This window comes from Thamnophis elegans, chromosome 7, assembly GCF_009769535.1.
Source record: "Thamnophis elegans isolate rThaEle1 chromosome 7, rThaEle1.pri, whole genome shotgun sequence".
Taxonomy (NCBI): Eukaryota; Metazoa; Chordata; class Lepidosauria; order Squamata; family Colubridae; genus Thamnophis; species Thamnophis elegans.
The window spans coordinates 7,369,673-7,395,655 of NC_045547.1; the positions used below are offsets into that span (position 1 = coordinate 7,369,673).

Here is a 25,983-nt window from a genome sequence, read left to right on the forward strand (position 1 = left end):
AAAGGAATAAAACTTAATTCCAATGGTCCCCACAGAGTTTCAAAACGTAATGCCAAGGTAAATATGGGAAGGGCTGCCAGTTGAAGTATGAAATGGATCTCCCCCATTGTGGCCTTGGCATGTGGTCAGTCATTTTGGAAGGCTTAGAAATATATTTGTGTTTGCTAATGGATAAATGACTTGGCCTCAGAATATTGTTGTGCTTTAATTCATCTGAAGGGAAAAGGGGGGTAGCTGGAATGGAGAAAGAAAAATGGTTGCAGTTCTATAGAGCTTCCAAGATTGTGTTTCATATAAATTTTAAAAATGGGCTCGAGCACGGAGATGGAAATGAAACAATATATTTCCTAAGCTACTTGAAGGCAAGGATGGAAGAATAATGTGCTCTATTCGTGTTTCAGTGTAGATGTACTCAATCCGTATTACCCAATCTATACATCAGCTTTCCTCAAGCAGACACTGCATTCGTACTTCGGGACTACGTCTCCCAGAATTCACAGCCCTCTATCTGGAAGGCATCAAGCTGCAGATAAGAGAAACACAATTATAGGTTGCTCTGTTTCGTTTCCCGAATGCATAATAACAGGGTTGGAGGAGGCCTTGGAAGTCTTCTATAGCAATAGCAGTTAGACTTATATACCACTTCATAGGGCTTTCCAGCCCTCTCTTAAGCGGTTTACAGAGTCAGCCTATTGCTCCCAACAATCCGGATCCCCATTTTACCCACCTCGGAAGGATGGAAGGCTGAGTCAACCTTGAGCCGGTGAGATTTGAACAGCCGAACTGCAGAACTGCAGTCAGCTGAAGTAGCCTGCAGTGCTGCATTTAACCACTGCGCCACCTCTAGTCCAGGGGGGTCAAACTCAAGGTCGGAGAGCCAGATCTAGGGGTGGGATTCAGCCGGTTCGGATGGGTTCGGGCAAACCGGTAGCTCTGACAATCAGCTGAGAGCGAACTGGTTAGCTCCGACGATCAGGTGGGCTCGCCCGTCTGCCCCTGTACTATACTTACCGTATTTTGGGGAGTATAAGAGACACTGGAGTATAAGATGCACCAAGATTTTGAAGAGGCAAATTTTTTAAAAAAGTTTTTGTATTCTGTAGACCTCCCAAAAATTGCCCATTTTTTGTGGAAAACGGGGCCATTTTTTTTTTTTGAAAGGGCATGAATAGCCTTTAATAGGCTTGTAGAGTGCTCCGGGGGGGGGGAGGCAAAACAAACAAAAAATTGTCCATTTTTTCACGAAAACGGGCCCGTTTTTTGTCAAAAAAAAGGGCAGGAATAGTCTTTAGGAGACTTACAGAGTGCTCCTGGTGGCTGGCCCCCCCAGGGGGGAATTGAGCAAAAAATGGCCCATTTTTCGCTCATTTCTGCCCTCCCCAACCCCCAGGAGCAGTCTGGAAGCTTCCTAAAGGCTCTGCATGGCCATTTTGGTGAAGGGGGTGGGGTTTTGGGAGGCAAAAAAATACTGTATTCTGTGTATAAGATGCACCCAGATTTTCAGCCTCTTTTTTGGGGGAAAAAGGTGCTTCTTATACTCCGAAAAATACGGTACTTATATTTCCTTTGTTTGAAGTCCAGCTGATAGGGGGGCAGAGCAGATTGCCACGCCTCAGCTATTTTACTCACTGGGGCTGCAGTAGAAGGTAAGTTTTTGTGCTGTTTTCCAATGCACTGCACACGCGGAGCGTGTGTGTGAAAAGCGTGCGCTCAGCGAACCCGTTATTACATCAGTTGAATCCCACCACTGGCCGGATCTGGCCTGTGGGATGTTTAGATATGGCCCGCAGGGCCGCCCTGGAAACAGCGAAGGACCAGCCAGTGCTGCCTCTGCCAGCAAAAAATGGAGTTTGGGTCTATTGGATCTAAAATTGGATCTATTCTTTTTGCCAGTTGACTAACAGAGTTTTGGAAAAATACTTGTGTGGTTTACCAATAAATCAGAGGAACAAAACAAGTGTGGTTTATCATAAAACCACACCTGAACCGGGCAATCTTTCAAATAGAGAACAGTCCTTGGTAAAATTGATGACATGGACCATCTGAAGGGATGCGATGATAACATGAAATTTATGAAATCATGCATTTAAGTGTGGGATTTATTTGGAACTCATCCTAGAAATACGAATAAAAGTAGCTGATAGATCAACCAGCAAGTGTTGAAAGAATAAGGTGCAAGATGATTGGAGAACCTGCTCAACTCTGCATTAATTTGCATTCCTAATATAAACCCATTTCTTTGGGGCAATAAGCCCAGCATTTACTTGACTTGTAACAATAACAGCAAGGATTGCAAATATGCAACTGTTACAATAGAGTTGTTGGATGTATGTGTGTCAAGAATGGAATGGAACGGAATGGAATGGAATGGAATAGAATAGAATAGAATAGAATAGAAGCTGGAAGGGACCTTGGAGGTCTTCTAGTCCAGCCCCCTGCTCAAACAGGAGAACCTAAACTATTTCATATAAGTAGCTGTCCAGTCTCTTCTTAAAAACATCCAGGAACGTTAGGAAAGGAGGAAGGTAAAAGAGAGATATATTGATAAAAAAATGAAATATGTTGATACTGTTTATGATATATAGTTAAGTAAGATAACATTGTTAAGTCTGGATAACCAATTAAGTAAAATGCTTGTTATATTAAAACTTGAACTTGATGATGTATGCTGTATATAGAAACTAGAAAAAAACAGATGGAAAATGAAATGATAACATTGGTATAATTTTCTTCCAAAAGGGCAAAAAATGATTATGCTTATTTGTTAAGAAAAATTTAAATTCAAGATGGAAATGTGGGAAGAAAACATGGGGCCGAAATGAGAAAGGAAAATGTGATGTAAAATTAATTATGTACAAGAGAGAATGTGAAAAGGGGGGAACACCTTGTTTGCAAAGAGGTTTCAAAATTTGTAACAAAAAATGAAAAAAACTTTTACAAAAAAAAAAACCCTCCAGTGATAGAGCACTCATGACTTCTTGTGGCAAGCTGTTCCACTGGTTAATTGTCCTCACTGTTAGGAAGTTTCTCCTTAATTCCAGGATGTCAGTATGGTGGCCTCCACAGCATTATTTAAGGCTTACATTTAAAAAAAACACGTAACACATACCAAAAGGGGACGGGACTTAAGCCGCATGTTTCTGGCTATCATTTTGATTTCTTTGGCAACTGCAGTATTTTGCCGCTTGGCGGTTCTGTTATATTCCAATAATAATGTCCATGTATGCGCATGATTCAGAAGCAAGTGAGCCATAAAATCAAACTGTGACATATCCCCTTTTCTTTAAAAAAAAAAAAAGCAAACAGTATAGTTTTAGAACATGTTGTTTCTTAAGATTGCTGCTCCATTTAATAACAGAGTTTTGGCAAAGTTGAATCAGCTCATCCAGTGGGGCTTTCTTGGGAAATTAAGAGTCTTTGTTAAGAGACTTTATATAAAGGATGGAGACATGGACATGATGACAGGCCTTCTCTGTGGTGGCCCCCACAGTTAGGTCCTTAAAGCACCCTCCGTTTTCAGAAAACCTTTCAAGATCACTGTATTTTAATTGGGCCATTAACCCTAGCTCAGTTTCATTGACTTCTGGATGTGGATATATTAACAATTGTTTTTTGTAATGTTGATTCATTCCTATTGTTTCTGTTCTACTTTCCCCATGTTATAACATTTGAGCTCAATGTGGCTCAGTGGCTAAGTCTTAACTTGTCAATCAGAAAGGTCAGCCGTTAAATGGTTCAAATCCCTAGCGCCGCGTAACAGAGTGAGCTCCCGTGACTTGTCCCAGCTTCTGCCAACCTAGCAGTTCGAAAGCACATAAAAATGCAAGTAGAAAAATAGGAACCACCTTTGGTGGGAAGGTAACAGCGTTCCATGCCCCTTTGGTGTTTAGTCATGCCGGCCACATGACCATGGAGACGTCTTTGGACAGTGCTGGCTCTTCGGCTTTGAAACGAAGATGAGCACTGCCCCCTAGAGTCGGGAATGACTAGCACATATGTGCGAGGGGAACCTTTACCTTTAACATTTGAGCTGGCTGCAAACACTGTAAAATAAATTGGATCTCCCTGTCTACCCAAAGCAATTTTACCTTATAGTGATAGGCAATCGTTTTGTAAGAAATTAGAAAGGTTGAAAGGGAAATTTTTGGAACATGTCTACGCAATATATTTAGGAAATGATGATAGGTTACTACAGTGTTTCTCAGCTTTGGCAAGGTCCAGATGTGTGGACTTCAACTCCCAGAATTCTGGGAGTCCATGCATCTGGGAGTTCGATCCAGGGCCATCTTGCCATGCCTTCTGCACCACAACTGCAACTTTTAAACCCTTCCTTATCATTCCACACAATGGCAACTTACAGGTGCCTGTAGAAGCTTTGGGGTGGGTGGATAGAGAACTTGAAATGTGCTTGATTGGAGGTGATTCCAACCACTTTGCTTTCTCTTTCCTTCTTTGTTGTCTGTTGTTTTTAGATGCATCATCCCATTCAGATGAAACCTGCAGATAGCGAAAAATCCAACGGTAGGTGGCGAAAGAATTTCTTACCTAAATATTTATCCCTTAATCCGTTTTCTACCCCACTGCCCTCGTTGAAGATACTTAGAAGGAGGATGATAATAAGCCGAACACAATAGTCAAACAAAAAGCTTGCAGATGAATGAAAACACCCCAGCTCCTAAGCAGCCTCTGAAAATGCTGTTTTCCAGAAGGCCAATATCCTTGACTTACATCTGTTCATTTAGTGACTGTTTGAAGTTACAACGGCACTGAAAACAGTGACTTGGGGTCTTTTTTCATATACTATTCTGTTCTGACCCCCCCTCCGTTCGGTGAGTAACGCCGACACAAGCTTACTGTTAGCCACGCTTTATTTACAGTAATTACTCATAGACAAGACGCTGGCAGCAACCCAGACTCCCACAGATAAGAGATACAATACACACAAGAGCTTCTCCAGCTTGGTATAAACGGTTATGTCCTGCAAAAGATCTCCTCCCAAAGTCTCTTCTTATATATTCTCTTGGGAGGAGTCAAACTACAACCACCTGGGCCTGATTATCTCCTATGAGTCTGTCTCCGTAATTGCTGCCTTCATTTCTCCGCTCGACAAGAGCCGAGGTGGCGCAGTGGTTAGGGTGCAGTACTGCAGGCCACTTCAGCTGACTGTTATCTGCAGTTCAGCGGTTCTAATCTCACCGGCTCAAGGTTGACTCAGCCTTCCATCCTTCCGAGGTGGGTGAAATGAGGACCCAGACTGTGGGGGCGATATGCTAACTCTGTAAACCGCTTAGAGAGGGTTGAAAGCCCTATGAAGCGGTATATAAGTCTAACTGCTATTGCTATTGCCCTTCTCTGCCTGGCATCAGGGACAAACTCCCTTTGCTCTTCACCACTGCTCCAGTGCCTGAGGTCAGGGACCAACTCCCTTTGATCTTCACCACTGCTCCGTGCCTCAGGCACCTCCTGGTGGCCAACCAGCCTCTCTGGTCCCTGCTCGGAGTCTGAACCCTGCCCAGGGTCCTCCACATCTTCCAGAGCCGACTCATAGGGTCCCTCGCTAACGGAGCCCATCAGCAGCTCCAATGCCTCCTGCTGGGCCACAACACATTTCATACCATTGCATCTCTCCATGATAGCGTGGTTAAAATCCAGGCACTTGGCAAATGGTTTATACAGGTAGTCCTCGACTTACGACCACAACTGAGTCCCAACATTTGTGTTGCTTGCTGAAACCTTTCTTAAGAGAGTTTTACCCCATTTTACAACCTTTCTTGGCCCGGTTCTTAAGTGAACCACTGCAGTTGTTCAATTAGTAACTCGGTTGTTAAGTGAATCTGACTTCCCCGCAGATTTTGCTTGTCAGAAAGTCGCAAAAGGGGATCGCATCACCCCAGGACAGTACAACGGTCATAAATATGAATCAGTTGCCAAGCATCCAAACTTTGATCCCATGAATCATGGGGATACTGCAGTCTATATGAAAAATAGAACAGGGGGTCATAAATCGCTTTTTTAGTGCTGTTGAACTAAACTTTAAAGTAACTTTGAACAGTCACTAAATGACCTGCTGTAAGTCAAGGACTACCTGTATTTATTACGGTTGCCCTGTCCCAGAGTCATGGGATCCCCTTTTGCGACCTTCCGACAGGCAAAGTCAATGGGGAAGTCCAATTTGCTTAACAACCGTGTTACTAATTTAATAACTGCAGTGCTTCACTTAACAACAGGGGCTAGAACGATTGTCAAATGAGGCAAAACCAGGGCTGGGCTGCTGGGGGTTTGCAGGGGTTCGGGAGAACCTCTAGCTAAGATTCTGTGCAGTTCGGAGAACTCCCAAATCCCACTCCTGGCTGGCCCCGCCCACCCCACCCCTCCCAGGAGTCCCCACGCAGCCCGTTTTAGATGCAGATAAGTGCAGGATGTACACGGAGGCTCAGGGAGGGTGAAAAACGGGCATACTGAAAGTTTGGGAAGGCCAGAAATGGGCCCATCTCTAGCCTCCAGAGGGCCTCCAGAGCCTGGGGAGGCCATTTTCGCCCTCTTGGAGGCTTGAGGAAAGCCTCCAGAGCCTGGGGAAGGCAAAAACTCCCCCCCTCCCGGCTGTGGTGCAGGAGGCCAACTAGGCCACGCCCATCATGGCCATAGCCATCCAGCACCCGGGCAGAGAACCCCTTGCTAAACTTTTTGAAGCCCATCCCTGGGCAAAACTCACTTAACCACTGTCTCACTCAGCAGTAGTCGTAAGTCAAGGTCATCTGTACGAGGGGGCCTTGATTCTGACAGTTTTGCTGAGAGAAAAGAGAAGAGAGAAAGTCAAAAGAAATCTCTCATGTTCCTTCAAGCGTGAGAACTTATCTATTCCCGCACGGAAGAATTGCTCACTGTGGCTTTTTTCCAGGATGTGTCTTTGTTCCTCATTGATTATTAATCAGGGCAGAAGCCGCACACCTGGAGATTTAAATACCTGCAAATGTAAATGATGACAGGGCCCTCTTTCTCCCTCTCTCTCTCTCTCCCTCCCTCTCTCTCTCTCTCTCTCTCTCTCTCTCTCTCTCCCTCCCTCTCTCTCTCTCTCTCTCTCTCTCTCTCTCTCTCTCTCTCTTTCTCTCTCTCTCTCTCTGCAGAGATAGGCAGGTTTCATTTTTGTCCTTTCTTCTTTTTTGAGGTTTTTTTTTTTTTTAACCTCTTTTGGGGAGCCGAGGTCATCATTACCATGCATCTTGATGTCTCGGTTCTCCACGGATTCTGCACAGCTTTGAAAAGAACACAAACACACTTTGGCTTTTTTACATTCGAAAAAGGGTGCATAAATGACCCCAGAAAACGCCACAACCAAGCAGGCTTTGGCAAAAACTGTCAAACACAGCCAGGTTTTAACGGCTTTTCGGAAGGCCTGGAGAGAGGTGAGGGTCCGAATCTCTGCGGGGAGCTCGTTCCAAAGGGCCAGAGCCACCACAGAGAAGGCCCTCCCCCGGGTAGTGGCCAGATGACATTGGCTAGTAGACGGAACCCGGAGGAGGCCTAATCTGTGTGATCTAATGGGTCTTTGGGAGGTATTTGGCAGCAGGCGGTCTCTCAAGTACCCAGGTCCAATACCATGAAGGTGGCCCTTACAGGTGGGCCACAGCAGCCTTTTCCAAGGTTCCCCCTCCCCTGTGAACAGTCTGCAGCACCCATCAACCAAACACTGCTTCAGCCGAGACAAAGGTGTCCATTTTATAGTTCTTTACGAATGGGGACAGAGAGGACCACGTAGCTGCTCGACAGATCTCTTCTAAGGAAGCCTGCATTGTCCACACCGGGGTAATGGCTGCGCTCCTGATAGAGTGAGCGGTGATTCTCTCTACTAATGGTATAGCCTGCAGATAGTATCCCTTTGCGATACAGGCCCATAGCCATCTAACTATGGTCAATGATCAGAAATACAGAGTCGAAAGCTGGGGACCCCCAGCAACAAGGGCGTGTTCTAACAGCTCTGACAGACTCAGTTCAATCAGTGAGCAGACAAAGTCAACCCATTTCTGGATACTATCTCCACCTCAATGAAGAAAGGTACTTTTACTAAGAGATGCTGATTGCAGTAGAGTCCGGCGGAATCTGAAGTCGTCGTGCATAACCCACTAGTTGCCTAGCCCATCTCTGTGTAGCCAACATGTTTTGGGAAATGCTGAGGTGTTCAGACTGGTGAAATTCCATTCTCAGGGTACGTGGCCTTGACGATGCCTGCTTCCAAAGTGCTCTGCTCTTCCTCAACTGTCAATCCCACCTCCCAGTTTCCCATCATAAAGATATACAGCTTTGTTGCCCATGTATTCTTCCCCCTCCTTTCCCCTGTTAATGGCAGGATGCCAGCAATGATTGACACCCCTTCACCCAATTGAAAGCCTTGTCAAACCAGAGGTATTCTTGAATGGAGGAAGCCACAATCGATCAAGATGCATATCTTGCAAGCTGTAGAGATCTTACGGGTTTAAGAATAACCCTTGCAACCATACCATTTGGGTTGCAAGATCTTGTTACGCTACACCGGTAGTCCTCCACTTACGACCACAGCTGAGCCCAAAGTTTTTGTTGTTAAGTGCAACATTTGTTAAGTGAGTCTTGCCCCCTTTTGAGATCTTTCTTGCCGCCGTTGTTAAGTGAGTCACTGCAGTGGATAAGTTGGAAACCCGGTTGTTAAGTGAATCTGGCTTCCCCATTGGCTTTGCTTATCAGAAGGTCGCAAAAGGGGATCACATGATCTTGGGCCACAGCAACGGTCGTAAATATGAACCAACTGCCAAGCACCTGAATTTTGATCGCGTGATTATGGACACGTTGCAGAGGTTGTAACTGTGCGAAATGGTCATAAGTCACATTTCTCAATGCCGTTGTAACTTCAAACGGTTACTAAATGAACAGTCTGAGTCAACTTTCAATAGTTCATTTAGTGACTGTTTGAAGTTACCCCAATCCTTTAAAAAAAGTTTTTCAGATTTATGACCATTGCAGCATTTCTGCAGTCATATGATCAAAATTTAGACATTTCCATGGTGTTAGTTGTGAAGTCGTTTCTGACCCATTGCGACCCCATGGACAACGTTCCTCCAGGCCTTCCTGTCCTCTACCATCCTCTGGAGTCCATTTAAGCTCACGCCGGCTGCTTCAGTGACTCCATCCAGCCACCTCATTCTCTGTCGTCCTCTTCTTCTGCCCTCAATCGTTCCCAGCATGAGGCTCTTCTCCAGGGAGTCCTTCCTTCTCATTAGGTGGCCAAAGTATTTGAGTTTCCTCTTCAGGATCTGGCCTTCTAAAGAGCAGTCAGGGTTGATCTCCTCTAGGACTGACCGGTTGGATGGCCTTGCAGTCCAAGGGACTCGCAGGAGTCTTCTCCAGCACCAGAGTTCGAAGGCCTCCATTCTTTGGCGTTCAACCTTCCTTATGGTCCAACTTTCACAGCCATCCATTGCAACTGGGAAAACCATAGCCTTAACTATACACATGTTTCCAACACATATTTATAAGGGTTACAGTTTCTGGAGGTCATGTGATCACCTTTTCAATTTTCTGACAAGTAAAGTGAATGGGAAAATCTGATTCACTGAATAAGTGTGTGTTATCACATCTCAGTGGTTCATTTAACAACTGTTGCAAAAAGATAATAAAATGGGGCAAAACTTATTTGACAACAGTTTTGCTTATCAACATAAATTTTGGGCTCATTGCTATTTAGCCCACAAGGGAGAACTTTAAGAGGGGATCCTGTAATAATACTTGTGAGCTTTCTCTACGGTTTAAATAACATTTAAAAGTGGCCTTTGCATTTATTTTTTGCTTTTCCTTGAAGAAATTGTGCAGATGAACAAAAAAACCCCAGGTTTTCTTCTGCTCCAAAATATCAGCTCAAGTTTCTCAGCTTTCAGCCCGCATTTTTGTAAACCATCAACAGGTCAGCTGATAGCAGTGGTGGGTTTCAAAAATTGTTCGAACCTACTCTGTGGGTGTGGCCTACTTTGTGGGAGTGGCGTGCCGCCCATGTGACCGGATGGGAGTGGCTTGCCACCCATGTGACCGGATATGAAGATGCCGACGACACTTGTCGGAACCACCTTAAATTGCCTCACACACAGCACTGGCATGCATAAGAATATGATGTCAACTTGTTTTTTAAAAGGCATCTTTGGTTGGCGTTAAAACAACTTCAACACACGCAATGTTCTGATTGCACCACAAACGCAGTAGTCATCCTTACCTTTCACAGAGGCACTGAGTTTTATAAATATGAGCATGATAGTGTAGAATAATCACATCCAAGGACCAGTGGTGGGTTTCAAAAATTTTTGGAAGCTCTTCTGTAGGTGTGGCCTGCTTTCTGGGCCCACTGGTAGAACCTCTTCTAACCCGTTCGGTAGATTTGATGAACTGGTTCTACTGAATAGGTGCGAACTGGTAGGAACCCACCTCTGGCTGATACCCTAGGAAAAGATAAAATATTGAATTGGAAATCCATCCATTTATTTATATGTCATTCTAACAATCCAGATTTAGTATAGATTATGCATAATTCTACACGATGATTTCTACAAGGGGGATCCATTGGCTGTTTAAACACCTTATTGTTCACACCTTTTGAAAATTTATTATGTTTGAATGATTCCCTTTGCTGATTTCTCTGGGGCATTGGCACAGACTGCAAGCTATGTACAATTCAAGTGAAATAAAAAATTAATTTAGCTGCCTTTGCTTGATCGTGTGCTCAAGCAATTAGGTATTTAAATCTCTCTGAAAATTAAAGGATGGAAGTCAGATACCTGTGATGTAAAAAAAAGGAAGAGTTAAGAGCTTTCACATAATGAAGGTGTTGTTTATTTTAAAATATATGTTTCACAGATGAAAAAAAGCAAGCCAGCAACAGGAGTTGGACGAGAAAGGAAGAGATCCTTAATTCTATTTTACATAGACATTTCCTGCCCCTTTTTTTGCACTCTTTTTTTAAAATTTTTTTATTTTAAACACATAAACACATCAACAAAAACAAACACATGACTTAAAACAACATAGGAACAAGAAGTTCCGTCATATATCATACAGCAGTTCCATATCGGTTTCTTTGCAGTTGGTGTTTTCCCTTCTATACATTTCTATCTTGCATTCATGGTCCCCTTATTCGTTATCCATTTTTATGTACTATTCTATATTTATTTATACTTAGCTATTTATAACAAAATATTGTTTACCTATATTGTGCTTTATATTCTTACTGTCATTTATTCTCTTACATACAATTATAGGTATACATTCACATAGTTATTCTATTCCTCTCCTTACGTCTTTCTTCTTCCCTTACCTCTCCTCCACTCTTCCTCTTCCTTTCCTACTATCTCTCCTCCTCTTTCTCTCCCTTCCACCCTCCTCTCTTTTTTTTGCACTCTTGCAATCTGCCATAGTCTACCTGGATGCAATGTTGCCTGAATTAATTAACAACTTCCCCTGCCATGTATTGATGCTAACATATGGCATTTAATTAGTGCTACCGATTCAGCACTTTGTCCTTTTAAAATTTCCAATCTTTTCTTCCAAGTTTCTGCAAAGTCAAGAGACCAACTGCCACGCTGCCCTTTCTTCATTTCCTTTTTCTATGAGTCATGAGTTTTCTCTTGAGTTGTTTACAAGAGACCAGACAGTGTAGCTGTTATTTGATACCACTATAAAGTGTTGCAGATGCTCTCATAAAATCAGTCATAAAAGAGCTTTGCCAGCCCCAAAATAGCCAGTTATTAGAAATGGGTGGTTTTGTTAGGCGCAAGGAGTCAGGATAATACACTGCAGTTGAAAAGATTTATTGGTCGTGCCTGTACACCGGAAAACAGTCAACTAAAGTTGAATACTAAATTGGCACCAGATAAGGATAAAAGGAATTCAAGAGAGATTTGACGTAAACATTTTTGGGAACGTAACGATTCCAGACTAGTGACTCATTTAACTCTGCCCCCTAACTGTGCCTACTCTTCTCTTAAAGATTCTTTGCCAAACTCTTTAATCCCTATAGTAGTGATGGTGAAACTTTTTCTTACAGCGTGCCAAAATTGTGCGTGTGCGTGCTACTGCAACCCCCCCGCATGCCCATTCAATGCTCCCTGCGCATGTGCATGCGACCCCTCCCCAGGCTCTGGAGGCTTTCCTGAAGCTGGGGAGGGGGAAAATACCTTCAGAGACCCTCCGGAAGATGGAAACAGATCGTTCCCGAAGTTCCGGTTGGGCCATTAGGGGTGTTTTTCACCCTCTCCAGCCTCCAGAGGCTTTCCTGAAGCCCGGGGAGGGCGAAAAGGACTGGCCCATATTTCTCCCCAACCTCCTCACTGTCCGAATCTGCTGGTGGACCACAACAGGGATTTCCACCAAGTTAATTAGTAGACCACATTGGACAAATTAATTATTAGACCTGCAAAACCAATTTTATCTCCATAAATGTTCCAACTTAGGTTTAAAAAAATGCTGGAGGACTGATCTCGCAGCCTATCCATTATATTCTAAGCTTGGCAGTGTTCAATTTTGTTTCCCTGATTACTTAGGTTATGTCTTAGTCAGTGAATCTGACTAGGATTCAGATCAAGGGGAACCGGTTGGCCAACCAGAATTAATGGCCCAAGTTTTAGAAATCATGGTTTTTAATGCCAGATTAATAGGAGGGTGAAATAAATCCTTGTAATGATGCCTTTGAGATTAACTGCTGTGTTCTGCAGACGCAGGAATGTGAAGTTTAAAATCAGGGTGTCCCCCTCTTCACTTTTGAAAAATTTAAGATATTATGTCAGATTTAAGTAGTGGTTGGTTGTTTTCCTTCACTGAAAACAAAGTCAACATTTTTGTTGACTCAAGAAGATTTATTTGCAGTCACAAATACTACCAACTGTTTTCAATTGATCCTTCAGCTGTCTTTGTAAACCAAGCGAGCAGATCCAAATAGAATTTTTTTTTTTAGCTCTGAGTCAGTTCTTTGGATGTTTAATTTACTATGAAATCAGCTTCCAGCTAAAAAACTGTGAAATCGTTTTAGTTAATTTGCCATATTTATCAGTTTACTAGTGGAACTTGAGCAGGCCAAGAGGGAATCTGTCACTGACAGTGGTTTTGGAAAATTAAGGACAAAACCCTTGGGGTTTTTTCTTCCACAGGGTGGGGAAGGAAAGCAAAATGAATGGTTAACAGCTTTACATGTAAACAGGCCTGAAATTTAAAAAAAGGAAAGGAAAGGAAGCTGAATTGTAGATTATTCCTTGACTTTTCCTGCCCACCACCCCACCACCTTCTACATACATACACTTTTAATTTATCATAAGGCTTGTTCTGTTTAGGCAAATTGTTTGCCTTTGAAGTACAGGTTAGAGTTGAGTTGGGAGTTGAATTACACAAGAAACTCTTTGTTGTTTAACACAATAACATATTTATTCTCCTTATGTACACTGAGCACATCTGCACCAAAGACAAATTCCTTGTGTGTCCAATCACACCTGGCCAATAAAGAATTCTGTTCTGTTCTATTCTATTCTATTCTATTCTATTTTCTATTATACTTTATATTCTATTTTCTATTATTTTCTATATTCTCTTCTCTTCTATTTTCTATTATATTCTATATTCTCTTCTCTTCTATTTTCTATTATATTCTATATTCTATTCTATTCTATTTTTTCTATTTTCTATTATTTTCTATATTCTATTCTATTTTCTATTATATTCTATATTCTATTCTATTTTTTCTATTTTCTATTATTTACTATATTCTATTCTTTTCTATTATATTCTTTATTATATTATATTATATTTTTCTATTTTCTATTATTTTCTATATTCTATTCTAATCTATTTTTTTCTATTTTCTATTTTCTATTCTATTCTGTTTTCTATTATACTATATATTCTATTCTATTCCATTTTCTGTTCTATTTTCTATTCTATTTTCTATTCTATTCTATTTTTTTCTATTTTCTATTATTTTGTATATTCTATTCTATTTTCTATTATTTTCTATATTCTATTCTATTCTATTTTTTTTCTATTTTCTATTCTATTCTATTTTCTATTATACTATACATTCTATTCTATTCTATTCTTTTTCTATTTTCTATTATTTCTATATTCTATTATTTCTATATTCTATTCTTTTCTATTTTCTGTTCTATTCTATTTTTTCTATTTTCTATTATTTTCTATATTCTATTCTATTCTATTTTTTTCTATTTTCTATTTTCTATTCTATTCTATTTTCTGTTATACTATACATTCTATTCTATTCTATTCTTTTTCTATTTTCTATATTCTCTTTTCTTCTCTTCTATTTTCTATTATATTCTATATTCTATTCTATTTTATTTTTTCTATTTTCTTTTATTTTCTATATTCTATTCTATTCTATTTTTTTCTATTTTCTATTTTCTATTCTATTCTATTTTCTATTATACTATACATTCTATTCTATTCTTTTTCTATTTTCTATTATTTCTATATTCTATTATTTCTATATTCTATTCTTTTCTATTTTCTGTTCTATTCTATTTTTTCTATTTTCTATTATTTTCTATATTCTATTCTATTCTATTTTTTTCTATTTTCTATTTTCTATTCTATTCTATTTTCTATTATACTATACATTCTATTCTATTCTATTCTTTTTCTATTTTCTATATTCTCTTTTCTTCTCTTCTATTTTCTATTATATTCTATATTCTATTCTATTCTATTTTTTCTATTTTCTATTATTTTCTATATTCTATTCTATTCTATTTTTTTTCTATTTTCTATTCCATTTTATTTTCTATTATACTATACATTCTATTCTATTCTATTCTTTTTCTGTTTTCTATTATTTCTATATTCTATTATTTCTATATTCTATTCTTTTCTATTTTCTGTTCTATTCTATTTTCTATTCTATTCTAGTTTTTCTATTTGACTGATGACCATTACAGCATCCCCATGGTCGTGTGATTTATGCACATTTGGACGCTTGACAACTGACTCATATTTATGACGATTGCAGTGTCCTGGGGTGTGTGCGTGTGTCATGTGATCCCCTTTTGTGACTTTCTGACAGGCAAAGGCAATGGGCAATGGGCAAGCCAGATCCACTTAACAACAACAAAAGTGTTACTTTTTTTAACAACTGCAATGCTTCACTTAACAAATGTGGCAAAAAAAAGTTGTACAGTGGGGCAAAACTCACTTAATGAATTTTTCCCTTAGCAACATAAATTTCAGGACTACGTGTGTAGTCTGCCGCAGTATATATTCTTGTGAAAACGTGTTTACTAATATTTTGGGGTAGGTAAACTAACGGGAAAGGGTCCTGAAGAATGTTTACTTTCAGCCCCTTCTCCTTTCCTATAAATTGTAATGGAAAGAGCCCCCTTCATTCCCAAAATAGGAATTGCGCATGAACAGAAGTAGAAGGCTGTAACTAATCAAGGAGAGAAGCAACTTAGAACTAAGGGAGACAGTTGGAACAACTGATCGGTGGGACACAATTTGCCTCCAAAAGTTGTGAATGGTCCAACAACACTGGAAGTTTTTTTAAGAAGAGATTGGACAACCGTTTGTCTGAAATGGCATAGGGTTTCCTGCTTGAGCAGGGGGTTGGACTAGAAGACCTCCAAGGTCTTCTAGTCCAAAGTCTAGCAGTTAGACTTATATACCGCTTCATAGGGCTTTCAGCCCTCTCTAAGCGGTTTACAGAGTCAGCATATTGCCCCCAACAACAATCCGGGTCCTCATTTTACCCACCTCGGAAGGATGGAAGGCTGAGTCAACCCTGAGCCGGTGAGATTTGAACAGCCGAACTGCAGAACTGCAGTCAGCTGAAGTAGCCTGCAGTGCTGCATTTAACCACTGCGCCACCTCGGCTCTTTTTTTTCTTCGCACACGGTCATTCTATTCCATTCTAAAGTCTGCAGAGCAACAATTGCTCTGTGTTTCTCTACGATTTCTGTGTGCTCATTAACCGCAAACAATATTTCCCTATCTTTGCCGGAGCCATGACAGGAGCCAAAGAGTTGCCATATAATGCACGGTAACAGTTGCTCAAAACGCAACCGGTGGTTCACTCTTCCACAATTTTTGAAACCATCTATCATGGGGAAAGGGACGCAAATGGCTCAGCGGCTAAGACGCTGAGCTTGTCGATCAGAAAGGTCGGCAGTTCGGCGGTTCGGATCCCTAGCGCCGCATAACAGAGTGAGCTCCCGTTACTTATCCCAAGCTTCTGCAAACCTAGCAGTTCGAAAGCATGTAAGAAATGCAAGTAGAAAAATAGGAACCATCTTTGGTGGGAAGGGAACAGCGTTCCGCGCACCTTTGGAGTTTAGTCATGCCGGCCACATGACCACGGAGACGTCTTCGGACAGCGCTGGCTCTTCAGCTTTGAAACGGAGATGAGCACAGCCCCCTAGAGTCGGGAACGACTAGCACATGTGTGCAAGGGGAACCTTTACCTGTTTATCATGCAAAGGTCCATCGACTAGACTTCTGTTTTTGTTGGATTTTTTTAAAATCTGACACCTACCCCTTGCGGTCAAGCTCCTGACCTTCCTCTTTAACTTATTGATTGAAGAGCCACAGCACATGGCCTGGAACGTGTTTTCTAATCCAGGGCAGCAGTTTCGTCCTCCAAAGGTTGTTAAGATGCCAACATCATGGGCAGCAGCCCAGGTTTGACATCTGGAGGCCAGAGGTTGCTCACATTTTCTTGCGAGAAATTGTGGAACGTTGTCTCCGGCATATTAGCAGCTCACTGGGTCTCTTCAGTCTCATATTGGCCTTCTCGAAATGAGAGCGAAGCACGGGAAACAGTCAGTATGTTTTCTTAGCAACGGGCAACAGAGAACAACAGGCAAAGAGGCTCTGGGGACAATAAGTCTTAATTGAAACTCTCAATCCAAGAAACTCCCGATCCTGAGGAACAAAGCCCAGTCCTCGACTTAAAACCGTTCGTTTAGCGACCGTTCAAAGTTACAATGGCACTGAAGAAAGGGACTTGTGGTTGTTTTTCACACTTAACGACCATTGCAGCATCCCCACGGACACGCGATCAAAATCCAGACGCTTAGCGATAGGCTCATATTTATGACGGTTGCAGGGTCCCGGGGTCAAGTGATCCCCTTTTGCGACCTTCTGACAAGCAAAGTCAGGGAGGGGGGAGCCAGATTAACTTAATCTTCACCGTGTCACTGAACAATCGCCGTGATTCACTTAACAACCGTGGCAAGAAAGATCGTAAAAGGGTGGAAAACTCACTTAACAAATGTTTCACTCAACAATGGAAATTTAGGGTTTCAATTGTGGTCACCTGTACACTGGTGAGCAAAACTCCCAAATGCACTCAATCGTACATCAATGATCCTGTAATCCTTTTGGATCGGATGGCACCGAGAATCTCACATCATGGCTGACCATTTAATGTCCCTTGTTCTGATGAATGAAAACAACTGATCATTCTTTGAAAAGCCCCTGGTTTTAAATGAAAGATCCCACGATAGCCCAGTTGATTTCCTTTTGTTTACCATGCTATCCACGGACAAGGCAGGAGTGAAGAGGTGAGGTCAGAGTAGTGGTGGGTTCTGGCTGGTATCCCCCGCTATGGGCGTACCGGTGCCTGCTGGGAGCCACAGGCACCATTCCAGTACGGTGCTGCGGAGGGCCCACCCGCCTGCCCACTCTCCTTACCTCTATTTGAGCCGACCGGGCAATTTGCACAATCGCATGCAGTGTACACTGCCTGCACGACGCTCCGCTGAGCAGCTGGAGCATTGCAGAACGGTAGTGCGCATGCATGTGCAGTGCGCATGTACGTAGTGGACACCCGGCCCCATTGCAGCATACCGGTTGCGACAGGATCTGGAACCCATCACTGGGTCAGAGGTGGTATTCAGCAGGTTCTGACCGGTAGCGGAATGTTGAGTTGTTCAGAGAATCGGCAAATACCACCTCTGGCTGGCCCCGCCCCATCTATTCTCTGCCTCCCAAGTCCCAGCTGATCGAGAGGAAATGGGGATTTTGCAGTATCCTTGCCCTGGAGTGGGGATGGAATGGGGATTTTACAATACCTTTCCCTTGCCACACCCACCAAGCCATGCTATGCCCACAGAACCAGTAGTAAAAAAATGTGAATCCCACCACTGGATGAGGTATGTCCTCCCTTATCTAACAAACATGAAAGCCAAACATGACAGGAAGCTGGGGGATTCTGGGAGTTGAAGTCCAAGCATCTTAAAAGTTGCCAAGGTTTAAAAACGCCACCTAAGGAATCTCCTTTCAAAGTTCCACTTAGTGTCCAAGCCTCGTGTTAGTGAGGTGCTGCCAGACACGTTCTGCACCAGTAACAAATATTCAATTCATTCAGTCCTTGCTTATTTCCAAGCTCTGTAAATTTAAAGTTTCTGAATGTGCATTTGCTGAAGATTTGCCTGGACGCATAGAGCTATCGCCTTGACCTAGTTTTTTCCCCCTATTTCTTGTTTCCTTTTGGCTTCTTTATATCAAGTGAAATAATTTAGCAGTAATTTTAACCCCACCTAATCCCACTTTTCTTTTTACCAATCCAGCATCGCAAATCTCCTGGGATTTCATTTACTCTGAAATAATTTTATAACACTTCCTTGAAGTGTTTCTCTCGTCTAATGAGCATTCTTGCTAACAATGTCTGCATGAGATAAGAATAGCTGGATTGTTATAGTTTTTTAAAAAGGCTGCCTTGAGATTCTATTAACCCGTTTCATTTTGAATATTCAGGCATCACTTTTTGTTCCCAATTTCTCTTTCATACATGCGTGGGCAAGATGGGGTGTGAGAGCAATAGCCCTTAGACTTATATACCGCTTCACAGTGCTTCATAACCAGAGGTGGTATTCAGCAGGTTCCAACCAGTTCTGGAGAACCAGGAGTGGAAATTTTGACTATCGGAGAACCAGTAAATACCACCTCTGGCTGGCCCCGCCCCATCTGTTCTCTGCCTCCAGAGTCCCAGCTAGTGGGAAGGGAATGGGGATTTTGCAGTATCCTTCCCCTGGAGTGGGGAGGGAATGGGGATTTTGCAGTATCCTTCCCCTGGAGTGGGGAGGAAATGGGGATTTTGCAGTATCCTTCCCCTGGAGTGGGGAGGAAATAGGGATTTTGCCATATCCTTCCCCTGGAGTGGGCAGGGAATGGAGATTTTACATTATCCTTCCCCTGCCATGCCCACCAAGCCACACCCACCAGGCCACACCCACAGGACTGGTAGTAAGGAAATTTGAAATTTGAATCCCATTACTGTTCACAACCCTCTCTAAGCAGTTTACAGAGTCAGCCTATTGCCCCCAACAATTTGGGTCCTCATTTTACCCACCTAGAAAAGGAAGGTTGAGTCAACCTTGAGCCTGGTGAGAATCGAACTGCAGATTGCCGGCAGCCGGCAGTCAGCAGAAGTAGCCTGCAGTACTGCATTCTAACCACTGCGCCACTGTGGCAAGGTTAGAATAGGCTCACTCTCTGATCTTACTCACCAACGTTTAGCCTTGATTATTAGATGGATTTTCCATTTCAAGGGAGAAATGAGAGGTAGAAAAGCTAACGGCCTCTCCTAGTCTATAAATTCTAGTCCATAAGTCGCCCAAATAGCAAAAGAAATCCTAGTTGCAAAATATGCAACGCCCTCCAGGGAAAGGCAGGTGATTTGGAGAAGTGTTGTTGTGTGTGTGAAGTGTTTTCCCGCCCGCCTTCTCACCCGGGGACAGCGCCACCCTCACAACTCTGCCGCTTGCTTTTGATGTGGTAATAAGCATTGATCACAGATGAGGGAAGTGTGAGCGAGAGAGTGCGAGAGAAAGATGCCTTTTGCCGTTGTGGATATTATTAGTATTATTATTTTAATCTTCTAGCTGTGGAAGACAGAAAATTGTTCATAGGAATGGTTTCGAAGAAGTGTAATGAGAACGATATCAGAGTGATGTTTTCTCCATTTGGCCAGATAGAAGAATGCCGAATCCTTCGGGGACCAGATGGACTCAGCAGAGGTGAGCATACGCCGTCTCCTAAGCCCCTCTTGTTTTAAAAAGCGAGGTAGAATTGGGGGCGGTAGGTGGGGTGGAGGCGGGGCGGGGTGGGGAGGGAAACAGAACTGGTTGATCAAGATCAAGGTTGAGCTCAGAGGTTTTGGGGCAACCCCCTTTTTCATAGAAATTCAGCAGAATTTTATTTAACCGTCCACCGAAATCCCATGGGGGTCCTCCCTCCCACTGTTTAGCCCTACAGTTCTGGATTGAGGGTTAGGGTGGGCAGAAACGAATACTCTTGCATTCCCCTGTGGGTTGTTTCCCTCTTTCTCTTCAATCCAGACTTTCCAAAGAGGAGTTACAAGACAGGTTTTGCTTCCCCCCTTGTGTGTGTATCCCCAAGTCCCATGATTGAGCTTTCTTGATAGGGATGGGAAAGAGAAGTAGGTCCTTATAAAGTATTTGGGGTTTTTTTTCTGAATTTGTTCCCCTGCCCTGTTGACCTCAACATTTCAATATAGCTCTGTCTGCTGGCTGCACATCTTCATCTGACTACCTGGGCCCTGAATATTGCTTCTGGATCATACCTGAGAAGCACGCAATCTCCTGAGCTAATCTTTAGGTATCTCCGTTGGACAACTCCCCTGTAGATTTGTAACTAGGGAGGGTAAAGAATCACGTGTTTTCTAAGCACATCTTGGATAGTTCAGCTGGGTCCTCACCCTAGATTTTTTTTAAAAAAAACTCTCCAAGGGGTGATATAGTGGAGATCTGAAGTTTGAAGAGACTGGGGAGACTCTTCTGAGTGACTAGTGAAGGTTCTCAGAATGAATGATTACCGTATTTTTTGGACTATAAGATGCACCGGAGTATAAGACGCACCATGATTTTGAAGAGGCAAATTTAAAAAAAAAAAGGTTTTTACACTCTGCAGGCCTCCCAAACCCTCTGCACACCTCATTTTTTTGCAAAGAAAAAAAAGGGGGGCATGCAAAGCTTTGGGATGCTTGTAGAGTGCTCCTGGGGGCTGGGGGGGGCAAAAATGAGCAAAAAACAGCCCATTCTTTGCTGGTTTTTGCCCTCCCCAGCCCCCAGGAGCAGGAGAATTCAGTAGGCCAAAAATACTGTATTCAGTGTATAAGATGCACCTAGATTTTCATCCTCTTTTTTGGGAAGGAAAGGTGCGTCTTATACTCCCAAAAATACGGTAACAACTTGGTCTTATTCGGGTCTCGCCGAGTTGTTCATTCAGCCTTATTCCCAATTTCTCGAATAAGATTACAGCGTTAGCTACCTATTCACATCTAGTCCGTTAGAAAAATAATGCCATATTCCACAATCGAGGGTAAGGTCCCTGCATATATCTTTTACACAGAGAGAGAGAGAAAGAGAGAGATTACAGTCACGTATGAGCTATTTTTTTTCCTCCAGGAACTCAAGCTAACAAATGCAATTCTTTCTCCATGTATACATTTTGCTTCCGCTCCTCTGCTTTCATCCTTGCAACATCCCTTCTGAAAATTAGGCTGAGAGAAACCATCTAGGGAATTGAATGATTAAATAGGGATAAAACCTTTCCAAGCCACAACCTGTCTCCGGAAATACCTCCACCAAGCATATTTGCTACCGTAAACCTTTAAAACCCAGTGAATATCGACATCGACTGCTTTAAGGCGCTGGTAAGCTGAGAGAGAAATGATCCTAACATTTTCCCGGTGAGTGTTGATGCTTTCTGAGGGAACAACACCCATCTGATCATTTACAGCACAGAAATGCAACCAGCAAGGGAGTTCAATGTAGCTTTAGAAGCCTTCTGGAGGCAATCAATTCAGGATTTCTACCTTCCCTTTAGTAACCAAAATAGAAGCAAGAAATAAAGGAGAGAGAGCGACAGAGAGCGGTAGAGATAAAGAGAGAAAGAGATAAAAATATTGATTCCATCCATCTCTCACACGCTACCCAGCCTGTCATCATCACCATACCTTAATTAGATTATCCCACCCACCTTCCTCCAATAAAATTTCCACATTCTTGAATTTTAGGGAAGAGGGATGCAAAATGGGCCATGCCTCAAAATCTTCTTAAGGCTCACTGAAAAATCTCAAGTATCACCAGGTTTTTGACATTTCACTGTGATAGACTGAGCATTTTTCACAATGGGCAAACGCATCAAAGACCAAGTTGCGAATTGGTAAGCCAAATATTTGATTCCATAACCATGTCTATCCTTTGTTTAAAAAGAAAGTACATTCCTGTATTTACAAGAAAGTGTGCATGTTTATTTTTATTTTTTGAAAAAAATCTGGCCTTATGGTTAAACAATACTCCAACGAATTATTTAAACTTTTTTTCAGATAAATGTTTATTTCTGCTTGAGTTGACATGAGCCAAGACCATCCTTGGCCATTTGCAGCTCACTTCTGTTCCCTTCTGCTTTCTCATTCATTAGAGATAACAGAATAACAGAGTTGGAAGGGACCTTGGAGGTCTTCTAGTCCAACCCCCTGCAGTTTCTAGCCCTTGTTAGCAGGATATATTTGAATATGTTGAAACATGTTCAAATCTATGTACCCGGAAAGCTGAAATTTAATAAATGCTGTGTTCCATGTTTATCATAACCATTTGATCACGCACATTGACAAAATCTATTATGTAGAGTCCAGGCAATAATATACTTGAATCAATTATAAATCAATTATGAAAGTCTGAATCAGAAGTGATTCTATTGTTGGATTCAAACAATCTTTCTAACTCAACTATCTCATTTCAAAAGGCTCAGAGGAATAAATCGAAGAATACGGAGTTAGCAGGCTTAAATAACTTGAAGTGCCACAAAATTAAATCAATATAATCAAACCACAGTTAATGAATTTTATTACATATCCTGTATATATTCAGCCAAATTATGCTGAAGTCATTTCTGAAAACACCGGCATATGATATTTATTTTTATATATTTATAAAAATAATATGCTGATGTGTATGTATGTATATGTGTGTGTGTGTGTGTGTGTATAACATTACACAGAAAGAGATATATCTGTGTGTATCTGTGTGTATATGTATATATAAACACACACACATAGCGTGTGCATGCATATATGTATATACAGCATACACAAACACACACACACAGACAGTCATTCTAGAAAGCAAAAATTCTTGTCTGTTTATGGAGGCAATGAGCATTGTTTAAATCAGAAGTGGAGGGAGTTTTCTGCATATTTTGTCTTTGGCAGTATCTGTGTAACTTTATATTTTATGTATTTCGTTGTCAGAACATTGTCAGAGGTATAAAGAAGCATTTGTGAATTAGAGTGGGCAGAGGATAAATAATGGGTAAGATGTAGTGCATCTTGAATGAAAGGTTGTGTATCGGGGAGGTATTCCTTCCTGCTTGAATTGCACTTCCTTTTAAAATTATTCCTAAAAAACCCTATGCTGGATTTCATCTGGAACCAAAAAGACCCTGAGTCTATCAAAAGAGATCTATGGATGTCAGAGAGCAGAGAGCCAGTTCTCCATTCAAAGAATAGGATCACTCTGGAAAGCCCATTGAATTATGAATTCAATGGGGAGACGTAAAAATTGAAGCTGTTCTGGCAATTGATGTCCATAACCCTTCTTCTTTGCTAAGATTGGCTCTGTTACTCCCTAACTCAAATCCAGCCTTCAGCTGTGAAATGATAGTAGGAGAAATATTTGTTTATTCTTTATTTATTCAATAGCCAGGCCCAAAGCAGCCGACAAATAAATTGAGAATTTAATACCGTGTCAAACAGCCCTACCCAACTCTGTGTCTGACAGATATGTTGAGTCTTCATTCTCCAAAACCCTGCTACCTAGAATTTCCTAATACATCCAGTGGTGGTATTCAGCCGGTTCAGACTGGTTCGGGTGAACTGGTAGTGGCAACCTGCGGGTGCGATGCCATCCTATTTAGCCACATTTTCTTAGCCGTGCACATGCATGCAAGCTGCATAAGTGAGCAAAGCACATGCGTGGAAGGTGCAAACTGGTGGTGAAATTATGTGAAAACCACTTCTGAAAACATCCCTACAGATGTCAGCTTCTGCTTTGCTGTTGCTTCAGCTGCCATGAAACGGGAAGGGGGGGGCGTGTATGTGGGAGGGATTTAATTGACGTGCTGGAGGAAGGTTCTAGGATGTACCAGTCGTTGGGAGTACGCATGCGTACGTGTTTCCCGCCTGCATCAACGGCCTACACATTCCATCTTCGGCCTGTCTGTTTGAAGTTATCTTACACCTGACATTTGAAGGACTTATGATTGGACTGGAGCTTTGATCCTAGGGGGGGGAACGGGTTTCCCTATATATCAATTGCTTTCGCGCCATATTATTCAGATCTTGCTTCACTACTGCTCGCTTACTATTTATAATTAGTAAAAGTACTTTGGATTTCCAACCCATGGAGTCTCTTAGTCTTCTTTCCTAATTATGGAGTGGAGTGGGCCCTGACAAGAAGCAAGATCTGAATAATATCCCTTTCCAGGAGATTTACGTCTACCGAGAAGGGAAAGAATGTCTTCTCCGACCAGAGAGGAGGAGGGCGCAACTGGAGGGGATTCCAGTGAACTAGGACCTCCCGACCTTTCTTTACACCAGCCCAGCCCGTCTGACCGACCTTTGCACGAAGATTTATTTCAACTGCAAATTTCCAGTCAGCCTGAACCTTCCCCCCCACCCCGTTGGTCAATTTCCGCGGGGCAAAGAGAGATAGAGACAAGCTGGAATGCTGGACTCACCCAAAGACCACCTCCACAAACTTCGCTGGAGCCAGGTGCTGTGAGAAAACCTCAGGCGAGTGAAGTCCCTGACTATTGGAGCCAAAGGTACTGTGGGGAAAGCAGAGGGGGCGATGAAGGAGAATGGAGAGGCTATCAGCACCGGGGCCCGATGAGAAAACCCCAGCGGAGTGAATTACCTGATTATTGGGGTCAAACATTTTTAGAAGAGAGAAGGGGGGAGGAGGAAAGAGACTGGAGAAACTGGCAACGTTACCCACGCCAGGATTCTCCCCCCCCCCCCGGCCCGTGTCTCCCCCTGCGGCTAGAGGTTTCGCTGATCAAAGAGGACCTCCCCCCCAGCCTCCCCCCCGAAGACATCGAATGGCTAAAATCCCTCCCTTGCCTGTACGTTTTAAGGGGGATTCTACTAGCCTTCCCTCCTTTCTTATGCAAGTGTTTAACTACATGGAAATTTATGGCTGGGACTTTGAATCTGACACTTTAAGGGTCAGAATGATTCTTTTATCTTTGGATGGTGAAGCGGCTACATGGTCGACTGCTTTGCACATGTCTGGGTCTCCCCTCTTGGGGAATTTCAACCGTTTTATGGAGGCTTTCCGTCAACGTTTTGATGACCCATTAACTGAGAAGCGGAACAAATTGAAGTTTTTAACCTTCGACCAAGACGATAGACCTGTCGCCCAATACATCCAGGAATTTCAGTGTCTCTCACAATACATGAGAGGATGGGGGGAGGACGCCCTTCTGGACAGATTTGCCGAAGGGTTGAACGCAGACATTTATCAACAATGTGTCAATCGTAACCTGCCAAGACGCTTAATCACGTGGTTTGAGCATGCTGCAGACGCCGAGCTTGACTTAATCCGTCTGCGTTATGCCACTGAAGAAAGAAGGAAGCGGAAGGAGAGGGCTGCCAGATCCCTCCCCCCTCCTACTACGCAATCGTTCTCCAAACGACGAGGCGACGCAAGAGGGCCCCCTTCTGGCTCCTCCAGACCGTTAACATGCTTTCGTTGTGGCAACGAATACTAAAAATTATAAGGCACAATGCAATTATATTTTTAAAAGAGAGAGAGAGACCAATTAATATATGTTGCAGAATAAAAAATATATATTTTGTCAGCGCCCAAGGAATCATAAAAATGGCAATCAAGGCTCCCCAGGAAAATTCTTCCAGAAATGGAAAAGTTTATTTGAAAAACTTCAAGGGGA

At 42.4% G+C, this 25,983-nt stretch overlaps 1 protein-coding gene across 1 annotated transcript in view; it reads left to right on the top strand.

Annotated features, from left to right (window-relative positions):
* The window catches only part of CELF2 (CUGBP Elav-like family member 2), a 329,921-nt gene that overhangs the window by 222,300 nt on the left and 81,638 nt on the right, over window positions 1-25,983 (top strand). The window contains exons 4-5 of the mRNA XM_032221591.1: window positions 4,473-4,521; window positions 19,890-20,024. Coding sequence (XP_032077482.1) covers window positions 4,473-4,521; window positions 19,890-20,024 — 184 coding nt within the window. The remainder of the gene's footprint in view (window positions 1-4,472; window positions 4,522-19,889; window positions 20,025-25,983) is intronic.